The 26634-nt window shown below is 44.3% G+C and overlaps 1 protein-coding gene across 2 annotated transcripts in view; it reads left to right on the forward strand.

Annotated features, from left to right (window-relative positions):
* The window catches only part of ECE2 (endothelin converting enzyme 2), a 101787-nt gene that overhangs the window by 49615 nt on the left and 25538 nt on the right, over positions 1-26634 (forward strand). For both annotated transcript variants that reach the window (XM_060767389.2, XM_067466072.1), the window contains 5 exons: positions 16031-16173; positions 18539-18653; positions 19099-19209; positions 23417-23515; positions 23983-24060. In XM_060767389.2, the coding sequence (XP_060623372.2) occupies positions 16031-16173; positions 18539-18653; positions 19099-19209; positions 23417-23515; positions 23983-24060 (546 nt within the window). The remainder of the gene's footprint in view (positions 1-16030; positions 16174-18538; positions 18654-19098; positions 19210-23416; positions 23516-23982; positions 24061-26634) is intronic.

Below are 26634 nucleotides of genomic sequence, written 5' to 3' on the forward strand. Positions count from 1 at the left end.
CCTAGCTGGCATTATAAATGGCAAAAAAATAATATTGAGAGCTCTATTTCATACATATCTGGAGAACCACATTTCCTAGTCTCCAGGAATGATGAGTCAAGAATAAGAAACCTAAATGGTTTGGAAGGACAAGGCTTGATAGAGAGATCAGGTGCATGTAGGGAGCCAAAACCCTATATGGGAAAAATCCAAAAGTAGGTTTGAAATAGTCAGTTTTTTGGATAGCGGAAGCCCCAGGTTGTGTTTCCTGATCATCATCAAGAAGCTAGTTGGACTACCTATGGATATGATGCTGTTGATGTCCAGGAATGCTTTCCAATTAGGAAAACAAAATTGGAAGAAGATTTTAAGATAGGAGGCAAAAAAGAAGAATAACAGGATATGGGAGAAGGCACAGGATGGATGAGGTGAGGTTAGGCAGTCGTTCTGGAAAGGCTTTGTGAAGGTCCTTTAGGAGAGATTTGAAGAGGAGAGAAAAGTGGACCTGTTGGAGAATAGAAGGGAAAGGATCATTGGAGTCAGAAGCAGAGTGACATAGAAGAGAGAGCGCAGAAGGAGGTGGCAAAGGTAGCTAGCAGAAGGTCACGTCACATGGAAGCCTGCCCGTTTCTACATGAGATACTCATTTCCCCTCTAGCAACAGTGCAAAAAAGATATCCATGTCATGCCATCTCCAGTCATTTTCTCTGTAACTTCTGCAGCTGCCTTTGTTTCCATCTGTTGAAGCTTTTACCTCTGCAGCCTTGGTTCTGCCCTGAGTTTCCCTCTTCCTTGACCTCTGATATTTTCTTGCCAGTGGAAGATTCATTCGTTCTAGGTTTTCTTCCCCTCTCCCTATCCACTTGCTTTTTGAGCAGCCTTGTACATGTGCTTCCTTGTACATGTGCTTCTTAATCTTATTGAGCAGGTATGGGCAAATGTTCTAGCTTGAGGGCCACATGCTAGCACTCCCTGCTAAGAAGACTAGCTGCCGGGTGACAGATGGAAGGAAAGAGAGAAGGAAGGATGAAAGAGAGGAAGGGAAGGATGGAAGGAGAAAGAGGGAGAGAGGGAAGGAAGGAAGGACGAAAGAGAGGAAGGAAGGAATGACAAAAGGGAAGGAAGGATGAAAGGGTGGAAGGGAAGGATGGAAGGAAGGAAGGGAAAGAGGAAGGAAAAGAGAAGGAGGAAAGAAAGAAGGAAGCAGGGACAAAAGGTGGAAGGGAATGGAGGGAAGGAGAATGAATGAAGGAAGGAAGGAAGGAAGGAAGGAAGGAAGGAAGGAAGGAAGGAAGGAAGGAAGGAAGGAGAAAGAGGGAGGTAAGGAAGGAAGGGAGCAAGGGAAGAAGGATGAAAGGGTGAAAGGGAAGGATGGAAGGAAGGGAAAGAGGAAAGAAAAGAGAAGGAGGAAAGAAAGAAGGAAGCAGGGACAAAAGGTGGAAGGGAATGGAGGGAGGGAGAAAGAAGGAAGGAAGGAAGCAAGGAAGCAAGGAAGCAAGGAAGCAAGGGAAGAAGGATGAAAGGGTGGAAGGGAAGGATGGAAGGAAGTGAAAGAGGAAGGAAAAGAGAAGGAGGAAAGAAAGAAGGAAGCAGGGATAAAAGGTGGAAGGGAATGGAGGGAGGGAGAAGGAAGGAAGGAAGGAAGGGAGGGAAGAAGGATGAAAGGGTGGAAGGGAAGGATGGAAGGAAGGGAAAGAGGAAGGAAAAGAGAAGGAGGGAAGGGTGGGAGGAAGAGAACAGTGAAGGAAGGAAGGGAAGGATAAAGGAAAGAGAGAATGAAGGAAAGACAAAAGGGAAGGAAGGAGAAAGAGAAAGGGAAGGATAGAAGGAAGGGAAGGGAGGAAAGAAGAAGGAAGCAGTGACAAAAGGTGGAAGGGACTGGAGGGAGGGAGGGAGAAAGAGGGAAGAGGAAGGGAGGGAGGGAGGAAAGAGAGAAGGAAGAATAAAGGAAGGAAGGAAGGAAGGAAGAAGAGGGAGGGAGGAAAGGGAAGAAAGGAAGGAAGGATGAAAGGGTGGAAAGGAAGGAAGGAGGGAGAGAAGGAAGGAAGGACAAAAGGGAGGAAGGGAAGGCTGGAAGGAGAAAGAGGGAAGGAAGGAGGAAAGAACGAAGGAAAGACAAAAGGGAAGGAAGGAAAGATGAAAGGGAAGGATAGATGGAAGGGAAGGGGAAAGGAAAAAGAGAAGGAGGGAAGGGAGGGAGGAAGAGAACAATGAAGGAAGGAAGGGAAGGATAAAGGAAAGAGAAAATGAAGGAAAGACAAAAGGGTGGGAGGGAGGGAGGGAGGGAAGGAAGGAAGGAAAGAAGGAAGGAAGGAAGGAATGGGGAGGAAAGAGAAGGAAGAAAGGATGAAAAGATGGAAGGGAGTGGAGGGAGGGAGAAAGAGGAAAGGAAGGGAAGGGAGGGAGGAAAGACAGGAAGGAAAAAAGGAAGGAAGGAGAAAGAGGGGATGAGGGAGGAAAGGGAAGTAAGGAAGGACAAAATGATGTGTGTAAGGGAGAAAGAAGAGGCAAGGAAGGAAGGAAGTGAGGGAAGAAGGAAGGAAAGAGAGAGAGAAGGAAGAAAGGATATGATGCTAAGAGAGTGGAGGGCCTGGGAAAAGAGCCCATAGGATTATATCTGGCTTTACCCATACCTGTTATAGAGGCTAAAAAAACCAAGGACCCCGTGATTTTGCAAGACCCCCTAACCACATTTCTTTTCTACAACATTAACGCGAGGGCAGTTGATGGTCCATCATTTGTGGCATCTTTCAGACTTAAGTCCTTGTTCCTGCATTAAACTCCCTGTAGGAGTGTCCACATGGCCCTCCTCCCCCATTGGCTGTTTTGGACTTCAGTTTGGAAAGGTTTCCTTTCGGAGCGCTTGGAGAGTTTTCTCCAATCAGCTCAGATAAGAGGGTTCCTGTGGCCGTTCCCTGCTGCCTTGAGAATTTTGAAGAGCCATTCCACTTCCATTTAGTTTCTTTGGAAACCAGCCTCTTGTAGAGAGGGGATGGTAATACCAGCCTCATTTACAAATGTACAAGTAGATCATGCAGAGGCAAACGTTATTTGTTTCCATCAGGCTGTAGATTCACTGCCTCACGTTAGCTCAAGCATTATTCTAATAGGCAACTGGACACCTTTGTGCAGTAGAAGAATACAGCGTGCAGCAGGAAGCCTGCTTTTGTGTACTTAGCAGTGTGGGCTTTAGTCAGGAACAACACTATTTCTAATAACAAATAGGTAAGAAAAAGACACAAAAAGCAAACATTTCAAGATTTTTTAGAAATGCCTGCTTAGATCATAGAATCATAGAGCTGGAAGGGATCACAAGGGACAGCTGGCTCAACTCTCTTCTGACATTTAGTAACACAAACAAACAAAGCACTCTCAACAGATTGCCTTACTTACTTTACTTAGGCACTCCTGGTAGCCCGAGGATGGTGGTCCTCCAAGTGTAGTGTCTTGGCAGTGGGTCCGCAGTGGTCGTGGAGCCCTATTCTTGATCTGCATATTCTTCCACAGTGAGGACATTGGTTTCCAGGTGGAAGGCAGTCCCAGTCAGGGTTGGCAAGCTTTTCACTTTTGCCCCCATTCATGCCTCTTCGAATTCTGCAGCACTGCTGGTCACAGCTGACCTCCAGTTAGAGTGCTCAAGTGCCAGGGCTTCCTAGTTCTTGGTGTCTATGCCACCATTTTTAAGGTTGTTTTAATCCCATCTTCAAATCTCTTTTCCTGCCCACCAACATTACATTTCCTGTTCTTGAGTTCGGAGTAGAGTAGCTGCTTTCGGAGATGGTGATAGGGCATTTGGACAATGTGGCCAGTCCAGCGGAGTTAATGGTGTAGGAGCATCACTTCAGTGCAGGTGGTCTTTGCTTCTTCCAGCACACTGACATTTGTCCCCCTGTCTTCCCAAGACATTTGCAGGATTTTTGGGAGGCAACACTAATGGAATTGTTCTAGGAGTTGCATGTGACATCTGTAGACAGTCCATGTTTTGCAGACATATAGCAGGGTTGGGAGGATAATGGCTTTATAAGCAAGCACCTTGGTATCCCTATGGATGTCTCGGTCCTCAAACACTCTCTGCTTCATTTGGAAAAAAACTACACTCACAGAGCTCAGGCGGTGTTGTATTTCAGTTTCAGTGTTGACTTTTGTGGAGAGATGGCTGCCAAGGTAGCCGAAATGGTCAACATTTTATAATGTTGCACCATTGAGCTGTATTTCTGGGATTGGAGAGGGATTGGCCGGTGACTGCGGGAAGAACACTTTGGTTTTCTTGATCATAGAATCATAGAATCAAAGAGTTGGAAGAGACCTCATGGGCCATCCAGTCCAACCCCCTGCCAAGAAGCAGGAATATTGCATTCAAAGCACCCCTGACAGATGGCCATCCAGCCTCTGTTTAAAAGCTTCCAAAGAAGGAGCCTCCACCACACTCCGGGCAGAGAGTTCCACTGCTGAACAGCTCTCACAGTCAGAAAGTTCTTCCTCATGTTCAGATGGAATCTCCTTTCTTGTAGTTTGAAGCCATTGTTCCATTGCGTCCTAATCTCCAGGGAAGCAGAAAACAAGCTTGCTCCCTCCTCCCTGTGGCTTCCTGTCACATATTTATATATGGCTATCATGTCTCCTCTCAGCCTTCTCTTCTTCAGGCTAAACATGCCGAGCTCTTTAAGCCACTCCTCATAGTGCTTGTTCTCCAGACCCTTGATCATTTTAGTCGCCCTCCTCTGGACACATTCCAGCTTCTCAATATCTCTTTTCAATTGTGATGCCCAGAATTAGACACAGAATTCCAGGTGTGGTCTAACCAAGGCAGAATAGAGAAAGTAGCATGACTTCCCTAGATCTAGACACTATGCTCCTATTGATGAATGCCAAAATCCCATTGGCTTTTTTTGCATCACATTGTTGGCTCATGTTTAACTTGCTGTCCACGAGGACTCTAAGATCTTTTTCACACGTACTGCTCTCAAGCCAGGCATCGTCCCCCACAGGCATGTAGGCTTCAGCCCCCCCCCCCCCCGAAATTCTCATGGTGGTCCGCAAAAAGGCCTTACTGGTGCATTATTTAAACTGTTATGTTTATTCATATCATGATCTGATCACCCTACTCAATATATCCCATATGCATGGGGGTATTGGGGTAACGATACAAAAGATTTGCTAGGGTAGACCCTCTTTCACTCGGACTCAGCCCCCCCCCCCGAAACAAACTCAGCCCTCCCCCCAAATCGAAATCCTGGCTACGGGCCCCCCATTCTGTATTTTTGCATATTGTTTTTTCTGCCTAAGTGGAGTATCTTACATTTGTCACTGTTAAACTTCATTTTGTTAGTTTTGGCCCATCTCTCTAATCTGCTAAGATTGTTTTGAATCCTGCTCCTGTCTTCTGGAGTATTGGCTATCCCTCCCAATTTGGTGTCATCTGCAAACTTGATGATCATGCCTTCTAGCCCTTCAGTTACAGGCTAAGCTTCTCAAATGCTTCTGCAAAGGTGTGCTCCCAACTCAAGAATGGGAAATGTAATGTTGGTGGACAGGAAAAGAGAGGTAAAGATGGGCTTAGCCAACCTTAAAACTGTGGCATAGACACCGAGAACTGGGACGCCCTTGCCTTTGAATGCTCTAAATGGAGGGCTGCAAGTAAATAGAAGCTGCATTGCTGTCAGAAAGTGGAATCAGTTGGAAAGTTAGCTTGCAAATGTATTTTGGCTGCTGAAAATGTAAATAAGTAATTGTATAGCACTTAATAGCAGGCATGGGCAAACTTGGGCTCTCCGGGTGTTTTGGACTTCAACTCCCACAATTCCGGCTGTTAGGAATTGTGGGAGTTGAAGTCCAAAACACCTGGAGGGCCCAAGTTTGTCTATGCCTGCTTTAGAGTGTGTGATAAAGCTAAAAGAGTTTTCGTGTGCATTCAAGGAAGAGTCCAATTTTTCCATAGGGAAGCATTGGGACCAGCTGTCCACGTGCATGAAAATGCACTTCGGCTGCTGAAAATAATGAAAGTAGCACACCATATCTCACTTTTGAATGTGTGCTACAGCTAAAGGAGCTTTTGATGCATTCAAGGAGGGAAATGTAATGTTGGTGGACAGGAAAAGAGATTTGAAGATGGGCTTAAAACCAACCTTAAAAATGGTGGTATAGACACCGAGAACTAGGAAGCCCTGGCACTTGAGCAATCTAACTGGAGGTCAGCTGTGACCAGCAGTGCTGCATACAATCACACTCTTTCCATAGATAAGCCTTGGGACAACCTATGTATGTTCAATAATCCTAAATAAGCCTCTTAGGAAAGAAGAACTGGCAAAAGAAGTGGCTCCAACTAATGGAACATAGTTGTAATCTCCAAGAGGGAGGTGGCTTCCAAAGGAGGGGTGTCTTAGATCTTAAACTTGCTTGCAAATCCAGCACTGGTCAGCACAAGGCACCTTTCCCTCCCTCACTCCCATCCCTGGTCCGTGCAGTTCCCTGAATTGAGATCCCGCTCGCTTTGGTTGCATAAGCTGAAGGCAGCCCTCCCTTTCTCCTGCCTCTTCATTAGGATTCCATCCGTGTTGCTGTTCAGCGGCTGTGAATGTCAGCAGCCCAGGAACCTGGCAGATCTGCATCCCAACCAGCCTAGAGCTGCGGCTCTGATGCCAAGGCCAGCCTTTAGGCCGTCATCAGGCAAACTCTCTCGGAGGCAGTGATGCATAATCGCTTTCCTCTCACTTCCTCCCTCCTCTCCTTCCATCATATATACGTACGCACAAAATGGAGATCATGGCTTTGCAAAGCCTTCAGTCTACCAGTTGATGCTACAAGCATCAGAATTACATAGTTAAAGTGGAATAATAGCACTATAATGGTGTAGATGCAGATGCAGACTGCGGCCAGGAAATCAGAAGATGCTTACTTCTTGGGAGGAGAGCAATGTCCAATCTCGATAAAATAGTAAAGAGTAGAGACATCACACTAGCAACAAAGATCCGCCTAGTCAAAGCCATGGTATTCCCTGTAGTAACCTACGGATGTGAGAGCTGGACCTTAGGGAAGGCTGAGCGAAGGAAGATAGATGCTTTTGAGCTGTGGTGTTGGAGAAAAGTTCTGAGAGTGCCTTGGACTGCAAGAAGATCCAACCAGTCCATCCTCCAGGAAATAAAGCCCGGCTGCTCATTGGAGGGAAGGAGACTAGAGACAAAGTTGAAGTATCGGTACTTTGGCCACATCATGAGGAGACAGCAAAGCCTAGAGAAGACAATTATGCTGGATAAAGTAGAAGGAAAAAGGAAGAGGGGCCGACCAAGGGCAAGATGGATGGATGGCATCCTTGAAGTGACTGGACTGACCTTGAAGGAGCTGGGGGTGGTGACGGCCGACAGGGAGCTCTGGCGTGGGCTGGTCCATGAGATCACGAAGAGTCGGAGACGACTGAACGAATGAACAACAAAAATACATGGAAAACATTCAATGCCATTTATGTATTTATTTCATGCATTTCTACCTCACCCTTCTCCCCCTGAAGGGCAACTCAGGGCGGCCTCACACAAGCACTGTACAATGCTATCAACATATAAAACTAATTTAACTAATTTATAGTGCATAAATTAGTTAAATTAGCCTCTTCGTATAAAATGGTACCTAAATTTCCTACTTTACAGATGCAACTATCTTTCAGGCTTCATAGGTCAACAGCAAGCTAGACTATTAAACAGCCTCAGGCCCTTTCCATGACCGAATACTATGGAAGTTTTTCATTTTTATGAGTCTACACCAGGCATGGACAAACTTGGGCCCTCCAGGTGTTTTGGACTCCAACTCCCACCATTCCTAACAGCCTCAGGCCCTTTTCATGGCTGAATACTATGGAAGTTTTACATATATATAAGTCTTCACCAAGCATGGACAAACTTCAGCCCTCTAGGTGTTTTGGACTCCAACTCCCACAATTCCTAACAGCCTCAGGCCCTTTCCATGGCCGAATACTATGGAAGTTTTACATTTATATGAGTATGCACCAGGCATGGACAAACTTTGGGCCCTCCAGGTGTTTTGGACTCCAACTCCCACCATTCCTAACAGCCTCAGGCTCTTTCCTTTTCCCCCTCAGCTGCTTAGGAATGGTGGGAGTTGGAGTCCAAAACACTTGGAGGGATGAAATTTGCCCATGCCTGATCTAAACAAACACTCCAGATGGGCAAAATGGACCCATTTGTCCTCATATATTAACTAACTTGATACTACATTGGAACTCTCTGCCCCGGAGTGTGGTGGATGCTCCTTCTTTGAAAGCTTTTGAACAGAGGCTGGGATGGCCATCTGTCGGGGTGCTTTGAATGAAGTTTTCCTGCTTCTTGGCAGGAGGTTAGATTGGATGGCCTATGAGGTCTCTTCCAACTCTATGATTCTATGATTCTATTATCCTACATCGGATCAGCCTAAAATGCAACCAGAGTCGATTCTTCCTCAATTCCAATTATATCAGGCAAACCAGTGTGGCCCATTGGAGAGGATTTGCTGGAAAAACTCTCCCTTTTGCACTTGTTCGCCCCAGATGAGAAACTCTGGGCTACACAATTGCCCAGTAATAACAGCAATTATGGGATCGAGTGTAACAAGGAAGACGCTGCATCCAGCAACCTCTTGGAAAGATACGCAGCTATACACAGAATGAATACATTGAGAGGACAGAGGGAGATGACCTGGGGAATAATTATGCTTTCTGGCTACACGTTTATCCGCCTTTTCCAAGAATCAAGGTCACGGCCAGGCAGGGCAGCCCAGGACAACTGCTTTCGCAGGAGCAAACAGGAGCTTTATGGCCCATTTGCACTAGAAAAAAAGGAGCTTAAGATGAGTCATCGTATAATAGAATCCCCTGTTATGCGCTGAAGGAAGGCAGACTTCTTACTTGCTGACTCACACAACTTGTTGTTGAACCCTTTTCCCAAATGAGGCTTCTCTGCGGAAGCCGAAATGATAATGGAGCGTGAAGGTAGAGAAAGAATTAGCCATGCTTGCTGACAGCTCTGATGTAAATGTGGGAAATCGAAATAGTAGGAGATACAGGTTTAAGCATCCCGTATCCGGAAACCACAAGTCCCAAATACAGTAGAGTCTCGCTTATCTGACATAAACGGGCCAGCAGAACGTCGGATAAATGAAAATGTTGGATAATATGGAGTCTCCTACTGTTACCCATCCAACATAGAGCTAGACACCAAGAAGACTAACAAAAGGGATTCTAAGGGATAAGGCATAATGACCAAGTAGCAACAGTAAGAACTGGCCATGGAACAACAGACTGGTTTAAGATTGGGAAAGGGTTGTATAATTTCACCCAACCTATTCAACTTGTATGTAGGACACATCATAGAATCATAGAATCACAGAGTTGGAAGAGACCTCATGGGCCATCCAGTGCAACCCCCTGCCAAGAAGCCGGAATATTGCATTCAAAGCACCCCCGACAGATGGCCATCCAGCCTCTGTTTAAAAGCTTCCAAAGAAGGAGCCTCCATCACACTCCGGGGCAGAGAGTTCCACTGCTGAACGGCTCTCACAGTCAGGAAGTTCTTCCTCATGTTCAGGTGGAATCTCCTCTCTTGTAGTTTGAAGCCATTGTTCCGCGCCCTAGTCTCCAAGGAAGCAGAAAACAAGCTTGCTCCCTCCTCCTCCCTGTGGCTTCCTCTCACATCTTTATACATGGCTATCATATCTCCTCTCAGCCTTCTCTTCTTCAGGCTAAACATGCCCAGCTCCTTAAGCCGCTCCTCATAGGGCTTGTTCTCCAGACCCTTGATCATTTTAGTCGCCCTCCTCTGGACACATTCCAGCTTGTCAATATCTCTCTTGAATTGTAGTGCCCAGAATTGGACACAATATTCCAGGTGTGGTCTAACCAAAGTGGAATAGAGGGGTAGCATTACTTCCCTAGATCTAGACACTCTGCTCCTATTGATGCAGGCCAAAATCCCATTGATTTTTTTTGCTGCCACATCACATTGTTGGCTCATGTTTAACTTTCTGTCCACAAGGATTCCAAGATCATGTGATGTGTGGGGCTTGACAAATCCAAGGCTGGGGTTAAAAGGTGCTGGAACAAACATTAAAAACCTTAGATATGCGGATGATACCACTTTGATGGCCGAAAGCAAGGAGGAGCTGAGGAGCCTTCTCACTATGGTGAAAGAAGAAAGTGCAAAAGCTGGGTTGCAGTTAAACATAAAAAAACAAGATTATGGCAACCGGACTGATCGATAACTGGCAAATAGAAGGAGATAATGTGGATGCAGCAACAGACTTTCTATTTCCAGGTGCAAATATTACTGCAGACGCAGACTGCAGCCAGGACATCAGAAGACCTTTCCTTCTTGGGAGGAGAGCAATGACCAAACTCGATAAGATAGTGAAGAGTAGAGACATCACACTGGCAATGAAGATCAGCATAGTTAAAGCAATGGTATTCCCTGTAGTAACCTATGGATGTGAGAGATGGAACATAAGGAAGGCTAAGTGAAGGAAGATAGACACTGATATCACAAGTCACAGAGCACTGATGCGCATTAAGGGCTTTCCTTGGCATGCTTTTGAACTGTGGTGTTGGAGGAAAATTCTGAGAGTGCCTTGGACCGCAAGAAGATCCAACCAATCCATACTTCAGGAAATAAAGCCTGACTGTTCATTGGAGGGAAGGATATTAGAGGCTAAAATGAAGTACTTTGGCCACATCATGAGAAGACAGGAAAGCTTGGAGAAGATAACAATGCTGGGGAAAATGGAAGGAAGAAGGAAGAGGGCTGACCAAGGGCAAGATGGATGGATGGATGGATGGATGGATGGATGGTATCCTTGAAGTGACTGGCTTGACTCTGAAGGAGCTGGGGGTGGTGACAGGGAGCCCTGGCCTGGGCTGGTCCAGGAGGTCATGAAGAGTCGGAAGAGACTGAACAAATAAACAACAAAAAGGCAACGGGGCTAGGGTGGCCCAGCAGGAAGTGCCCGGATGTGGAAGAGGAGCATGGAAATCACAGATGGAAGGAACGAAGGAGCACACTTCTGCCTCTGGTCGTGCCCATTTCCTCCTTTCCTTCCTCCTTCTCCTTCTCTTTGTCTTGCCCTTCTCACATATTGGGAATGGAGAGAGAGTTGGAGAGCACTCCTTTAATCAAAGGGGAAATGCTGGAGGAAAAAGGGGGTGACGGATAAGAGCATCGGATAAGATGGAATAAGCGAAGGTCGGATAAGTGAGACTCTACTGTACTCCAAAATCTGAAATGGTCCACATAGGTGGCTAAAATAGGGACACTTTTGCTCTGCGATGACTCAACACACACAAACTTTGCTTCAGGCATGAAATTATTTAAAGTATTGTATCAAATTATGTGCATATGAAAGATAAACAAACTTCATGTTTAGGCTTCAGTCTTATCTCCAAGACATCGTGCTATGTATACAAATACAGATCTTTCCAAAATCCAAAACAAACAACCCTCCAAACCCAAAACACCTCCAATCTCAAGCATTTTGGAGAAGGTATTCAAACTGTATGATGTTGGGTTGTTGTAGGTTTTTTCGGGCTATATGGCCATGGTCTAGAGGCATTCTCTCCTGACATTTCGCCTGCATCTATGGCAAGCATATGATGTTGGTTGCCTCGTTATGTTGGTTGCCTCATTGGTTGACACACCCCAGACCATTTACAGTGGTCCTTCCTTCCTTGGGCCCTTCACACAGCCCTATAACCCAGAATATCAAGGCAGAAAATCCCACAATATCTGTTTTGAACTGGGTTATCTGAGTCCACACTCAGATACTGTGGGATTTTTCGCCTTCATATTCTGGGATATAGGGCTGTGTGGAAAGGCTCAGGAAAGGAGGGAGATCTAAGCCACTGTAAATGGTCTGGGATGTGTCAATTAGAATTTAAATATGTCTGTTGAATTTAATTTAATATCCTAATTGAATTTGCATACATCAACAGCCCAGTGGAACAGGAAGAAACTTCTAAGAGCCCTGCCTACTAAAGTGGATAAGAGTCCTTGCTTGTTTCAGGGTTTGCTAATGGACATGTCTGGAAGGGATTCTTGCATTTGTAGTCCAAAAACTTGATTTTCCCAAGTCTGGGTACCAAAATCCTTGGATACTTGATCACCATTATATGGCAATATTAAGCTTTGCTTTTTTGGGGGGCGGGGTTGATATTTCCACCCAGTGGAGGCTGAATCTGTGGATACAGAGGGCTGGCTGTACATAGATTCTGTCTGTGTAATGTTCCCATCCAGCCCCTCCTTGCTCAGCATCCATCATCTCAGCTCACTTGGCAACAAGACCTGCTTCCTTACTCACTCACTGGTTGCTAAGCGACATGTCACCATGGTAACGGGAAGACAAGTGAAATCTTGTGTGCAAAGTGATGCTGCAGGATGGAGAGTCTGGGTGGGGATGGATTCAGCATCTGGGAAAGAAAAAGTGAATTGATCCTCTTATTATAATATGGGGGTTTTATGGGTAGCAGCAATTGGTGGCATCCATATCAGTAAGGCCACTCCTGATTTTAGTCCGAACTTTAAACAGGTTTCCCAAGATGCTGAGTTCTGTCCATCAATAGGTTTGGAACGTTGTATAGCTCCCTTCAAGTTTGCAATAAAAACCAAGGAGGGTTATCATTCTCACTGAGGCTGCATGTCCTCTCTGGATTATCATCCGAACTTGAAAACATTATCCAATGATCCGAAACTATTTCCCAATAGGGTGAGCACCTTGTATAACTCCTTTACAATTTGGAATAAAGTCCAATGAGATTGCAACCACCACTTTTTCTGGAGCTGGAAAGAGGAGAAACTGAGCACTCCTCCTTGCATTGTCTCATGCAGGGTGGTTTGGACACATGCTTTGTCTTGCGTACAAGGACATCTGGCTCAAACCAATAAACAGAGGGGGGAAACATGTGCAGAGTTTGCTCCTCTCAACAAATATAGTCATCCCTACACCTCTCCACAGGAGCCCCATGAAAGTGAAAAACACCAAATAAAGAAATGCTTTGTCGAAGGCTTTCATGGCTGGAATCACTGGGTTGTTGTAGGTTTTTTTGGGCTATATGGTCATGTTTTGGAGGCATTCTCTCCTGACGTTTCGCCTGCATCTATGGCAAGCATCCTCAGAGGTAGTGAGGTCTGTTGGAACTAGGAAAATGGGTTTATATATCTGTGGAAAGACCAGGGTGGGACAAAGGACTCTTGTCTGCTGGAGCTAGGTGTGAATGTTTCAACTGACCACCTTGATTAGCATTTGATAGCCTGGCAGTGCCTGGAGCAGTCTTTTGTTGAGAGGTGATTAGATGTCCCTGATTGTTTTCCCTCTGCTGTTTTGCTGTTTTGAGTTTTTTAATACAGATTTTGTTCATTTTCATCGTTTCCTCCTTTCTGTTGAAATTGTACACATGCTTGTGGATTTCAATGGCTTCTCTGTGTAGTCTGACATGGTGGTTGTTAGAGTGGTCCAGCATTGCTAATCAAATGCTAATCAAGGTGGTCAGTTGAAACATTCACACCTAGCTCCAGCAGACAAGAGTTCCTTGTCTCAACCTGGTCTTTCCACAGATATATAAATCCATTTTCCTAGTTCCAACAGACTTCACTACCTCTGAGGATGCTTGCCATAGATGTAGGCGAAACGTCAGAAGAGAATGCCTCTAGAACATGGCCATACTGCCTGAAAAAACCTACAACAACCCAAAGAAATGCTTTTTCATTCTTTCGTAACCAAGAGAACAGCTTCTCAAGAATTTCTAGGTCTTGCATCATGACCCTATGGCCAACCTCTGCAGTCGCACTACAAGACCTAGACATTCCTGAAGAAAACATTTTAATCAAATCCATGAATAATCAAATCCACAAAAGTAAAAATCTACTGATTGTAGAAAGGGCTGATGGTAAATCCATAGTTACATATTGTTGTAGATCAGCCAGAGGCTGATGGTTGAACTGGTGATTTAGAGAGGATTGTGGGCTTTCCCGTGGCACAAAGTGATGAGAATTCAGGTCTGAGAAATGATGTTTCTGTCTTTGAGAAAACTAGCTTGAAAGTGCAGGGCTTCAAGGCCAGTCCGAGGAGTTAGAAGTAGCAACAGCAGATAAGGAATCGAGTGAAGAGCGGAGTGATAAGGAAGGTCCCCAGGAGAAACCACCTGTACGGAGATCAACAAAAGTCTTTGTTTACAAATCAGAGCTGAAAATAGATTACACTGATCTGAAAGATTAGGGGGAAATACATGTAAGACGTAATGCTGCATGGGTGTGTCTATTAAACAGCAAGTTGTTTACTTTAAAGGCAGTTCAGGCAACGCTGTGTTAGAGTGAAGCTAAGCCTGAGTTCCCTTGCTCTTGCTTCAAGTCAAACATTGGTTTTGGATTTTAATTCTAGAAATTATTGCTCATGTACTCCTGTTCAAGTTTTACTAGTTATACCTTTTTGCTTGTGGACTTGTGCTGTTCCTGGAATTTCTGGCTGTTCCTGGACCTTGTCCCCTCTGCATCTTTATGAGACATTTGGATTACTGTTTGGTTATCACCTGTTGGATTATATATTTTCCTTCTCTTGTTCTTGCTTTTTTTACATGCTTTTATGTGTTTTACAATAAACTGTTTGCTTATATTCTTGGTTGTCATAAGTGTTTCCAGGCCTGAGGTGCAACACATATGACATATTATAGTTAATTGAAATGGCAAAAATTAACAAACTTTTGAGTCCTCTAGAATTCTCCCTTAGGCTGAATATTAATACAAATAAACAATTGAAGCTTGGAAATGACAATGTCTGTTTAGTTAGTGGGCTGTTGTGAGTTTTCTGGGTTATATGGCCATGTTCCAGGAGTATTCTTCCCGACTTTTTGCCTGCATCCTCGGAGATTGTGAGGTCTGTCAGAACTTAGGAAAACAGGGTTTATATATCTGTGGAATAATGTCCAGGGTGGGAGAAAGAACTCTTGTCTGTTTGAGGTAGATGTGAATGTTTCAATTGGCCACCTTGATTAGCATTTAATGGCCTGTCAGCTTCAAGGTCTGGCTTCTTACTGCCTGGGGGAATCCTTTGTCAACCAGACACTTCCAGACTATCAAATGCTAATCAAGGTGGTCAGTTGAAACATTCAAACATTCCAGCAGACAAGAGTCCTTTGTCCCACCCTGGTCTTTCCACAGATATATAAACCCATTTTCCTAGTTCCAACAGACCTCACTACCTCTGAGGATGCCTGCCATAGATGCAGGCAAAACGTCAGGAGAGAATGCCTCTAGAACATGGCCATATAGCCCGAAAAAACCTACAACAACCCAGTGATTCTGGCCATGAAAGCCTTCGACAATAAACAGACAAGAGTTCTTTCTCCCACCCTGGACATTCCACAGAGATATAAACCTCATTTTCGTAGTTTCCAACAAACCTCACAACCTTTGAGGATGCCTGCCATAGATGCAGGCGAAATGTCAGGAGAGAATACTTTTAGAACATGGCCATACAGCCCAGAAAACTCACAACAGCCCAGTGATTCCAGCCATGAAAGCTAACAACAATACATCTATTTAGTTACTTTCTTAAGGTAACTGTAAGAGATGACTGCATTCGCTGGATATTTTTTTAACAAAACTCAAGAGTTGTGTAGCATCTTTAAAAGTGACAGATTTATTTTGGCGTGAGTGTTTGTGGGTTGAACTGGCTTGTAATCTACAGAAGCTCATGCTAACATAAATCTCTCGGTCATAAAGATGCCACAAGATGCTTCATTAGTTTGCCAGAACAAACGAACGCAGCTGTCCTTTGGATAATTGGATTCGGGGCTCTTTTGGCACGATGCGTCTCTCCAGTTGCAACAAACCTATTTCTGAGACTCCAACAGAGGTTTAGATCTATCTCCTGTCTTCAGCTGGAGTTTAGCAAGCCAAGAAAGCTTTCTCAACTTGTGGAAAAACTGCATGGCACCACAACCCTCGGGCAGGCACCATTATTTTCCTGTTGCAAAAACAAAAGTGAATAAAAAAAACCCAAGTACTGTATCTATTCCTGTCTTTTTCAGGTTCTTGCCCCTGGCATTGACTGGCTGGACTTCATCTCCTCCTTCCTTTCACCGCTTGAACTAACAGATGCAGAACCAGTGGTGGTTTATGGCAAAGAATATTTGGAGCAAGTCTCCCAGCTCATCAATAATACAGACAAAAGGTACCAGATGAATATCTGAGAAGAGCTTTTATGTGCTGTCACACGCTGGGCCTGTGCATAAGACTGTAGACAGGACATAAATTCTGTGTGCCCAACGGGACGCTGGGGCTGCCTCAGATTAAAGGTCCTTGGATTCCCCCAAACAGAGTCTTTAGATTGCTTAAAGGTTCAACAAAGTTCTTTATTGATGAACACAAACAGGTTCTTTCAAGCTTTCTTAACAGTCTATTGGCTCTTGCAATCTTGTTCACTGGGAACAGGCACTATCTTCTTAACTGTAATTAATGGGGAAATCCTTAACTTCTAATCTGGGCAGTCTGTCTTTGCCTCTGTTGGCGTGGAGCCCCTGCACCCGGTACCAACTGCGTCTGGCTTCGGCGAGTGACCCTTACCAAGCAGAGCTTTGTAGACTTCCAGGGAAAAAGGAGTTCAGCTTTCAATTATGGCTGCCTGAAGTGCCTCAGCAAAGGAGCTGTAAAGCTGTATGATCCTCGGCCAAGCTGTGGGCTGTATATCTCTCCGGCCAAGCTGTAGAAGACGAAGTTTTCTACAGGAGCTCTTGGTATTATGTCCTGCATGGAAAGCTTCTCTGTGTGGACTGACCCAAAAAGGCTCCTATTCCCTCCAAAAACCCAAAGGGGGCGGGTCCAGGGAACCTAACTATAATTGACAGGTGGCTTGCCCTATGATTGCAGCCAAAAGAAGCCACCTATCTGCAGAGTCCCTGAAACTTAGGACTATAACAATCATTAAATGCAAAGCAAACAAAATTGGAGCTCCTGGTGCAGTTGTACCTGCACATTTTCCTATTTATGGTTGGACCTGTGTTCATTCCATGAATCTAGATCCAGTATAGGCAAACTTCAGTCCTCCAAGTGTTTTGGACTTCAACTCCCAGAATTCCAAGGCCAAATTCCAGATAGGTTGAAGTTTGCACATGTTGGATCTAGAGGTTCTGCATAGAGTATGCTTCCACATGCTGGCTTGGTAATTGTGGGACTTCTAGCCAACAACATTAACATCCCCAAACTCTGCTACGACTGATAATGCTAAATTGTTAATAGCAGAGGGAGTCAGTGTGGTGCAGTGCTTTGAGTTTTGGACCTGGGTTCATGGTTTGAATCTCAGGTCTGTCATGGAAATCCACTGGGCGACCTTGGCCAAGTCACACTCTCTCAGCCTGAAAGGAAGGCAATGGCAACCCCTCATCTGAACAAACCTTGCCAAGAGAACCTTATGATAGGGTTGCATTTGGGCTGCCAAAAGTTGGAAATGACTTGAAGGCATACAATACTATTGCAATGGCAAAACCCCATCTGAACAAATTTTGCCCAGTGAACCCTAAGATAAGCTTGCCTTTGGGCTGCCGTGAGTTGGAAATGGCTTGAAGGCACACAATACTATTGCAATGCAAAACCCCGTGTGAACAAACCTTGCCAAGAGAACCTTATGATAGGGTTGCCTTTGGGCTGCTGTAAATGGGAAATGACTTGCACACAACAAGACTGTAATACATTACAGCAGTGGTTCTCAACCTTCCTAATGCCGCGACCCCTTAATACAGTCCCCCATGTCGTGGTGACCCCCAACCATAACATTGTTTTTGTTTCTACTTCATAACAGTCATTTTACTACTGTTATAAATCATAATGTAAATATCAGATATGCAAGATGTATTTTCATTCACTGGACCAAACTGGGCACAAATACCCAATGCAACCATGTGTAAATGCTAGTGGGGTTGGTGGAGGATTGATTTTGTAATTTGGGAGTTGTAGTTGCTGGGATTTATAGTTCACCTACAATCAAAGAGCATCCTGAACTCCATCAATGATGGAATTGAACCAAATTTGGTACACAGAACTCCCATGATCAACAGAAAGTACTAGAAGGGTTTGGTGGGCATTGACCTTGAGTTTGGGAGTTGTAGTTCACCTACATCCAGAGATCACTGTGGACCCAAACAATGGTGGATCTGGACCAAACTTGTGGAGTTGGCGGAAAATAGACCTTGACCTTTGGGAGTTGTAGTTACTGGGATTTATAATTCACCTACCATCAAAGAGTATTTTGAACTCCACCAAAAATAGAATTGGGCCAAACTTGGCACACAGAACCCCATGGCCAACAGAAAATACTGTGTTTTCTGATGGTCTTTGGCAACTCCTCTGACACCCCTTCGCGACCCCCTCAAGGGTCCCGACCCCCAGGTTGAGAAACACTGCATTACTGGATGGATAAGGGTCATGGGCCAAATTGTGTTCCTTCAAGGCTATTTTGTGGGCTCCTGAAAAGCCCATGAAATACCCATGAAGACATGGCCAAGGCTAGGCTTTCAACTATGGTTTTGTCCATTCCTTTGCAGCATCTTGAACAATTACATGATTTGGAACCTGGTTCAGAAAATGGCATCCAGCCTGGATCAGCGGTTTGAGACGGCCCAGGAGAAGCTCTTGGAGACCCTTTATGGAACCAAGAAGGTGAGTCGTGGGTTCTGGAATAAGGGCAAGGGCAGAGAATCCACTCCCTGAACTGTGCCTAAAGCACACATTGCCTTGCCCATTTGGAGAGGTCCTCTGCTTGGGCTGTCTGAAAATGAGCCCTTGTCCATCTGACTTGGACCCACCTTTGTGTTCTTGAGTTACTCATATTAATTGGACAAGGAGCCATAGGTAGCTACTCTCTTTCTAGAGCAACTCCTTCCTGTATGGCAGGCCTGGGCGAACTTTGGTCCTCCGGGTGTTTTGGACTTCAACTCCCACAATTCCTAACAGCCTACCGGCTGTTAGGAATTATGAGAGTTGAAGTCCAAAACACCCGGAGGGCCAAAGTTCACCCATGCTTGCTATATCGTCTTGTGAACTATACTTTGGAGCTCTATTCCTCTGTAGGTCTCACTTTGTTTCTCTCTTTCTTTCCCTGGAGTCCTGCACCCCTCGCTGGCAAACCTGCATCTCCAACACAGATGATACTTTGGGGTTTGCCTTGGGATCGTTGTTCGTAAAAGCCACCTTCGATCGACACAGCAAGCAGATCGTGAGTATCTTCAGAGTATCCTGGTGGGGATGGAAAAAATATGTGAACAAAAGTATTAAAAAACCTGTTACGAGATGAACGAGAAACTTTACAGTTTGTGGTTATTGGAAAATGGCAATCTCCATAACCTTTTGGAGATTTTGTGATCTTTGGAAAGGCATGAGTTTGTTAGAAGTCATAACCTTTTGAAAAATAATGCCATAACCTCTTGGTAGAAAGCATGACCTCTTAGAGTCATAACCTTTTGGGAACATGGCATTCATGCAAGGCAACCAGGTTTGTCAGTTTACCTGTGGTTATTTTGCACAAACTAGCATTTTCTGGGCACAAAATAATGTTTATATGCAGAAGGGCTATTTTTAACCTTTTTGTGCAAACACTATTTCTGTGCAGAAAATGCCTTTTCCTGAACAGAAAATGATTTAGTGGGGGAAAATATTCTGCATAGAATTTGCATGTTATTTTGCATAGAAAAAATAGCATTTTTGTCCAAAAAGTGTATTTTCTGAACTTTTTTTTTGCCAAAAATTGCTCTTTCCTGCAATGAAAATGCAGGAAATAATGATATTGTTGAATGCTTTCATGGCCAGAATCACTGGATTGTTGTGAGTTTTCCAGGCTGTAGGGCCATGTTCCAGAAGCATTCTCTCCTGATGTTTCTCCCACATCTATGGCAGGCATCCTCAGAGGTAGTGAGGTCTGTTGGAACTAGGAAAAGGGGTTTATATATCTGTGGAATGACCAGGGTGGAACAAAGGACTCTTGTCTGCTGGAGCTAGGTGTGAATGTTTCAACTGACCACTTTGATTAGCATTTCATGGCCTGGCAGTGCCTGGGGAAATCTTTTGTTGAGAGGTGATTAGATGTCCTTGTTTGTTTCCTCTCTGTTGTTTTGCTGTTGTAACTTTAGAGTTTTTTTTAATACTGGTAGCCAGATTTTGTTCACTTTAATGGTTTCCTCCTTTCTGTTGAAATTGTCCACATGCTTGTGGATGTCTATGGCTTCTCTGTGTAGTCTGACACGGTGGTTGTGAGAGTGAAGTTGAGGTATCTGTTGGAAACTAGAAAAATGGGGTTTATATATCTGTGGAATGTCCGAGGTTGGAGAAAGAACTCTTGTCTGTTTGAGGTAGGTGTAAATGTTGCAATTGGCTACCTTGATTAGCATTTAATAGCCTAGCAGTTTCAATGTCTAGCTTCTTACTGCCTGGGGAAATAAGACAAGAAGTCTTTCTCCCATTTTCCTACTTTCCAACAGACCTCGCAACCTTTGAGGATGCCTGCCATAGATGCAGGCGAAACGTCAGGAGAGAATGCTTCTGGAACATGGCGTTGCAGCCCAAAAAACGTACAACAACCCAGGAAACAATTGTTTATTTTGAACAGAATAAAACTCAAATTCTAAGCAAGTCTTGAAAACTACATGGTTTTAAAAAAACCTTTTCACAATATGAAGGAAATGGCTAAAATTACTGTTGAGAAGGGTGAAAAAAATGAAAAAAAAATGGAAAGAAGCAACAGTTCTGGGTCCCTTATGCATCCAGGCTTCAGCCCTACTAGGTCAAGGATATGACAAAATGAGGCGAAGTCACTGATGCAACAAAATAATGGTTTATTGATTACATAAAGAGGTTAAAGGGAATGCAGCAATAAAGCCTGAAAACAAAGATCGCTCCCATCCCTTCAGCCAGTCGAACCTGCCCTTTGTCTCAGCTGCCCTTCATTGAGGTCCTTTTAATGAACCAAACATCCGCACCACGGGCCACGTTGGATTATAGCCAAATGCACTCTCTGCAGACCTGATTATGGACTTCCCTTTCTTCTGATCTTTACATACCCATTCTTTTGTACTAGACAGTACCCACACTTTCAAAGGCCAAGTGGCATATCATCTAACTACAAAGAAACAGTTTCTGTAGGTGCATCTACATAGCAAAATTAATGTCGTTCGGCACCATTTTAACTGCCATAGCTCATTGTTCTCCAGACCCTTGATCGTTTTTAGTCACCTGCCTGCATAGACTATTGCAATGGCTGGAAAAGCTGCATGATTAATATTATTGTTACAGGCCGGTATCAATAATAACTATCAAATGCCCACTTACTATATATTGCATTTCTTAAGCATACGCAATATGACCATGTAGTCTGCAGGAGTTCTAGCGTGAATACAGAAAACTTAGTGTGGATATAGTAAATTTAGCGTGGATACAGAAAACAATTGATAATAGCGAACATATTGTAATAGAACACTATTATGCGAGAGGACCTAGGAAATGCCTAGAGATGGCATGTTTGTCAGATGTGGATAAATGGAATCATGGATACAGGTCCCATTGATATAGATGTAAATTTATATGATGAACTAGCCGTCCCCTGCCACGCATTGCTGTGGCCCACATGGGGATTCTGTGTGGGAGGTTTGGCCCAATTCTATCGTTGGTGGGATTCCGAATGCTCTGTGATTGTAGGTGAACTATAAATCCCAGCAACTACAACTCCTGAATGTCAAGATTCTATTTTCCCAAAACTCTACCAGTGTTCACATTTGGACATATTGACTATTCGTGTAGAGTTTGGTCCAGATCCATCATTGTTTGTGTCCACAGTGATCTCTGGATGTAGGTGAACTACAACTCCAAAACCAAAGGACACTGCCCACCAAACCCTTCCAGTATTTTCTGTTGGTCATGGGAGAACTGTGTGCCAAGTTTGCTTCAATTCCATCGTTGGTGGGGTTCAGAATGCTCTTTGATTGTAGGTGAACTATAAATCCCAGCAACTATAACTCCCGAATGTCAACATTCTATTTCCCCCCAAACTCTACCAGTGTTCACATTTGGACATATTGAATATTCGTGTAGAGTTTGGTCCAGATCCATCATTGTTTGAGTCCACAGTAATCTCGGGATGTAGGTGAACTACAACTCCAAAACCAAAGGATAGTGCCCACCAAACCCTTCCAGTACTTTCTGTTGGTCATAGGAATTCTGTGTGCCAAGTTTGGTTCAATTCCATTGTTGGTGTGGTTCAGAATGCTCTTTGATTGTAGGTGAACTATAAATCTCAGCAACTACAACTCCCAAATGACAAAATCATTTTTTTTAGTGAAGGACATACATTGGCTGGTTAGGTGTCCAAATTTTGTGCCAATTTGTCCAGTGATTCTTGAGTTCTGTTAATCCCACAAATGAACATTACATTTTTATTTATATAGACTAGCTGTACTTGCCACGTGCTGCTGTGGCCAACCTTCCCTCTTTCTCTCCTTCTTTCCCTCCTTCCTTCACTCCCTCTTTCCTTCCTGCTTTCCCGTCTTTCCTTCTCTTCTTCCTTCCTTCTCTATCTCTTTCCTTCTTCCTCCCTTTTTCTTTCTCTTCTGTTGTCTCTCTTTTATTCCTTCTCTCTTTCCTTCTCTCCCTCTTTCTCTACATCTTCCCCCCTTCCTTCTCTACCTCTTTCCTTCCTTCTTTTCCTTTTTTCTTTCCTTCTCCCCTTCCTTCCTTCCTTCCTTCCTTTCTTCCTCTCTAACATTCCTTCCTTCCCCTTTTTTCTTTCCCTCCCTCTTTCTCTCCTTTCTTCCTTCTCTACCTCCTTCCTTCTTTCCTTCCTTCCTTCCTTCCTTCCTTCCTTCCTTCCTTCCTTCCTTCCTTCCTTCCTTCCTTCCTTCCTTCTCTCTTTGCTTCCATGCTTCCTTCTTTTCTTTCTTTCTTTTTTCCTTTCTTTTCTCTCCTTCCGTCCCTCTTTCTTCCCTTTTTTCTGTATTGTCATTTAGCTTTCCGTCATTTAGCTTTTGGGGACTTTTCAAGTCCCTTCTGCTGTGTTTTGCTGTGTTTTTTGAGTGAAGGACATACATTGGGTTGTTAGGTGTCTTGTGTCCAAATTTGGTGCCAATTCGTCCAGTGGTTTTTGAGCTCTGTTAATCCCACAAACGAACATTACATTTTTATTTATATAGATGGGAGAACTCACTAACACTCTTCGTTGTCTTTGAAAAATTAAACTCAATAAAGAAGGAAAGCATTTGTAGGGAAGGACATTATTTTATGGAAGCTGGAAAAAGAAGGATAAAACCATATTTTTTCTCCTTTCTTTCCTAGTTTTTTATGCAAACCAAAACAATGTATAACTACTGGGGTGGAGAATGAAGAAGAAAGCACTGATGCCCTTTCTGCCTCTTCTTGCATGTTTGCATGTTTGCTTTCAGGCCGAGGACATGATTGCCGAGATCCGCTCAGCCTTTGAGGAATCCCTGGACCAACTTGACTGGATGGATGAGAAGACCAGGCAAGCAGCTAAAGAGAAGGTGACCTTGAGGCCTGTGACCTTTTCAAATTGGGGATTTTGAAAATGATAATTTCCTTTTTTTAAATCTGTTCCCTAACAATTATGGAGCTCTTTATAAAAACACATATGGTATGTGTAAAAAGAAAAAGACACTTGCCTTCTGCATTAGCAGTTCCCATATGGCATCTGCTTATGTTTCCCATTTGCATGGAAGTTGCCAGATATACAAAAGAAACATAGTAGGTAGAAGGTGTCATGGACACATTTGGATGGCCATCAGAGGTTTCGCTATGGGTGACTGCACTGGCAGGAATCTGGACAAAATGACCTTTGTGGTCCCTTCCAGTTCTGTGATTTGTGATTGCATGAACTTTTTAAAAAAATCTACATTTATATTTTAAGGCTTACAGCAATCAAAACATTATTGCAATTTTGCTAACTATTAGCTTACATTGATACTTTCTCCCCGTCCTTCTCTTTCTGCAGGCGGACTCCATCTATGATATGATTGGCTTCCCGGAGTTCATCCTTGATGATAAGGAGCTGGATGATGTCTACGATGGGGTATGAATCCTTACACAAGCGGTTCTCAACCAGGGGGTCGCGACCCCCGGGGGGGTCACCTGGCCATTTTGGAGGGGTCACGAGGCCGCCTCCGTTGGCCCCACCCCAAGGGCGCAGGCCAGGTGAGGGCTCCTTCGTGCGAGGCCTGGCCTTGCACAATGCCCGCCTCGCCTGCCTCGCTCTCTAGTCATCCGGCGAGGGTGCGTGGCAGGCGCGGCATCCTCTTGCTGTTGCATCTCAGAGTAAGCTTCACCTTGCTTCCAAACACCATCACACAAGAGCTGTAGTTTTATATTTATTGAGGAAAAAATCCAAGTCAAAATAAAGAATAAGCATTGCAAAGTTCCAAAGATTAAGGTTAAATGCAGAATATAGTTCCAAAGATCTTCAAGTAAAAGCAGGAGACACAATCCTTTTGGCAAAGTTCAAACCAGAGTCCCAGATACAAGCAGTGAAACAATTGCCCCATGAATCACAATGCAAGAAATCCCAAGCGTACTGCTTTCCAGGCTAAGGTTATTCCATGAAGCTTTCAGGCTAATAAGCTACATTGAACTGACGCTTTCCCTTGGTCTGCAAGAAGCCTAAATACCTTTCCCACATGAAAACATTACATGAAAGCATTGCGATGATGTTTCACCAAGCTGGCCTCTCGTCTGCCAGCCAAGCGAGAACTCCGCCTGACCCACAAATCAAGACAAGCTTGCCGGGTCAGGTCACTATCAAGTCTTTCAGTAGTTACAGTATCAGCATGGGAAGGAGGCAAATGCCTCTCCACCTGTTCGCTATCTCCTTCGTTAAAATTCTTTTCTCCTGAGAACCGCTGTGTTGATGTTGACTCTGCACTGTCTGTGCTGTCTGTGGGAGCCACAGTCCCAGAGATCTGAGGCACAGAAAAAGAGCCAGGAATCTGAATCCCATCATCCTCATCATCACAGAACATCTCAAGCACCACACTCGCCTGCCTCGCGTTCTCACCATTGGCGAGGGCGTGGGGCAGGCAAGGGGTCCTCAATGTGAGGCATGGCCTCGCACAAAGCCTGCTTCGCGTTCTCGCCATCAGCGAGGGCACAGGGAAGGCGAGGTGTCCTCCACGTGAGGCATGGCCTCACGCAAAGCCCGCTTCGCCTGCCTTGTGTTCTCACCATCCGGGAGTTCTGTGTGGAAGTCTCAGTGGTCTGTGGAAGTCAGCGCTGAATCAGTTGAAGGTACTGCAAATCCATTTTTTCCTGATTAATCATGATGCTTTAATTATGCTGAATTTGTAACAATTAAAACACATCCTTCATATCAGATATTTACATTACGATTTGTAACAGTAGCAAAATTACACTTATAAAGGAGCAACAAAAATAATTTTATGGTTGGGGGTCACCACAACATGAGGAACCATATTTAGGGGTCCCGGTCTTAGAAAGGTTGAGAACCACTGCCTTACACTGTAGAATACATGTGTCAAACACAAGGCCTGTGGGCCAAATCCTGGAGTTGTAGTTTCACAAAATCTTTAGCGATCTTTGCAAATGAGTGCCAAACTACAACACAGCATTGAGCCATGGCAGTTAAAATTGTGTCAAACGGTATTCATTCTACTGTGTAGATTCACCCAAGGCACTGCAAAACCAGCATCTATGTGAAGTATGATGACCTTGCATAGAGTATTGCAATGGCCAGAAAGGCTGCATATTTATTTTTTGAGCCCCCAATGGTGCAATAGGTTAAACCCTTGTGTTGGCAGGACCACTGACTGAAAAGTCGGTGTTTTTAGTCTGGGGAGCAAAGTGAGCTCCTATCTGTCAGCCCCAGCTTCTCATGCAGGGGCATGAGAGAAGCCTCCCACGGGATGACAAAACATCAAACATCCAAGGATACCCTGGGCAACGTCCTTGCAGACAGCCAATTCTCTTACACCAGAAGCAACTTGCAGTTCCTCAAATCGCTCCTGACACAAAAAAATTGATATAGGCCTGTTTAATTAAGTATCAAATGCTTATTTACTATATATTACATTTCCTAAGCATATTTATACAGTCTGACACTGTAGTCTGCAAGGTCTACCTTCCTGGACTTAGCGTGGATACAGAAAACCATGGATAATAGCAAACACTACTTGAATGGAATATGTTGGAGCACCTAGAAAATGCCTAGAGATAAATTGAGCACTTTAGATCTCTACCCGCTAGAACTCTTGCCAATAATCAACCATCGGTCCCAATTCCAGATCCATGATCAAGTGATTAATTGTGTTGCACTTTAATCAATTGCTCAGAGTCTTGCACTGTCACTTTGGAGCTAGTTGCATATACTGTTGTTACAAATAACTTTCACCCCATGTTACCACTGATACCACCTCTGATGCTATCGTTAATTTCTCAAATATTCTTCCCTGCCGCTACTGCACAAGTGCACTTTACCATCTTAATACACTGGAAGGAGCAGGTAATATCGGGGGGGGGGGGGACATCAGGATTCAATTGTATGTAATTATATGTGGCATCAAGCACTGACATATGGAATAACAATAGATGGAAATGGAGGGTACACCCCCGGGGAGGGTGGATCCATGGGTGGGGG

The sequence above is a fragment of the Anolis sagrei genome, chromosome 3 (assembly GCF_037176765.1).
Source record: "Anolis sagrei isolate rAnoSag1 chromosome 3, rAnoSag1.mat, whole genome shotgun sequence".
In the NCBI taxonomy this organism is placed as follows: Eukaryota; Metazoa; Chordata; class Lepidosauria; order Squamata; family Dactyloidae; genus Anolis; species Anolis sagrei.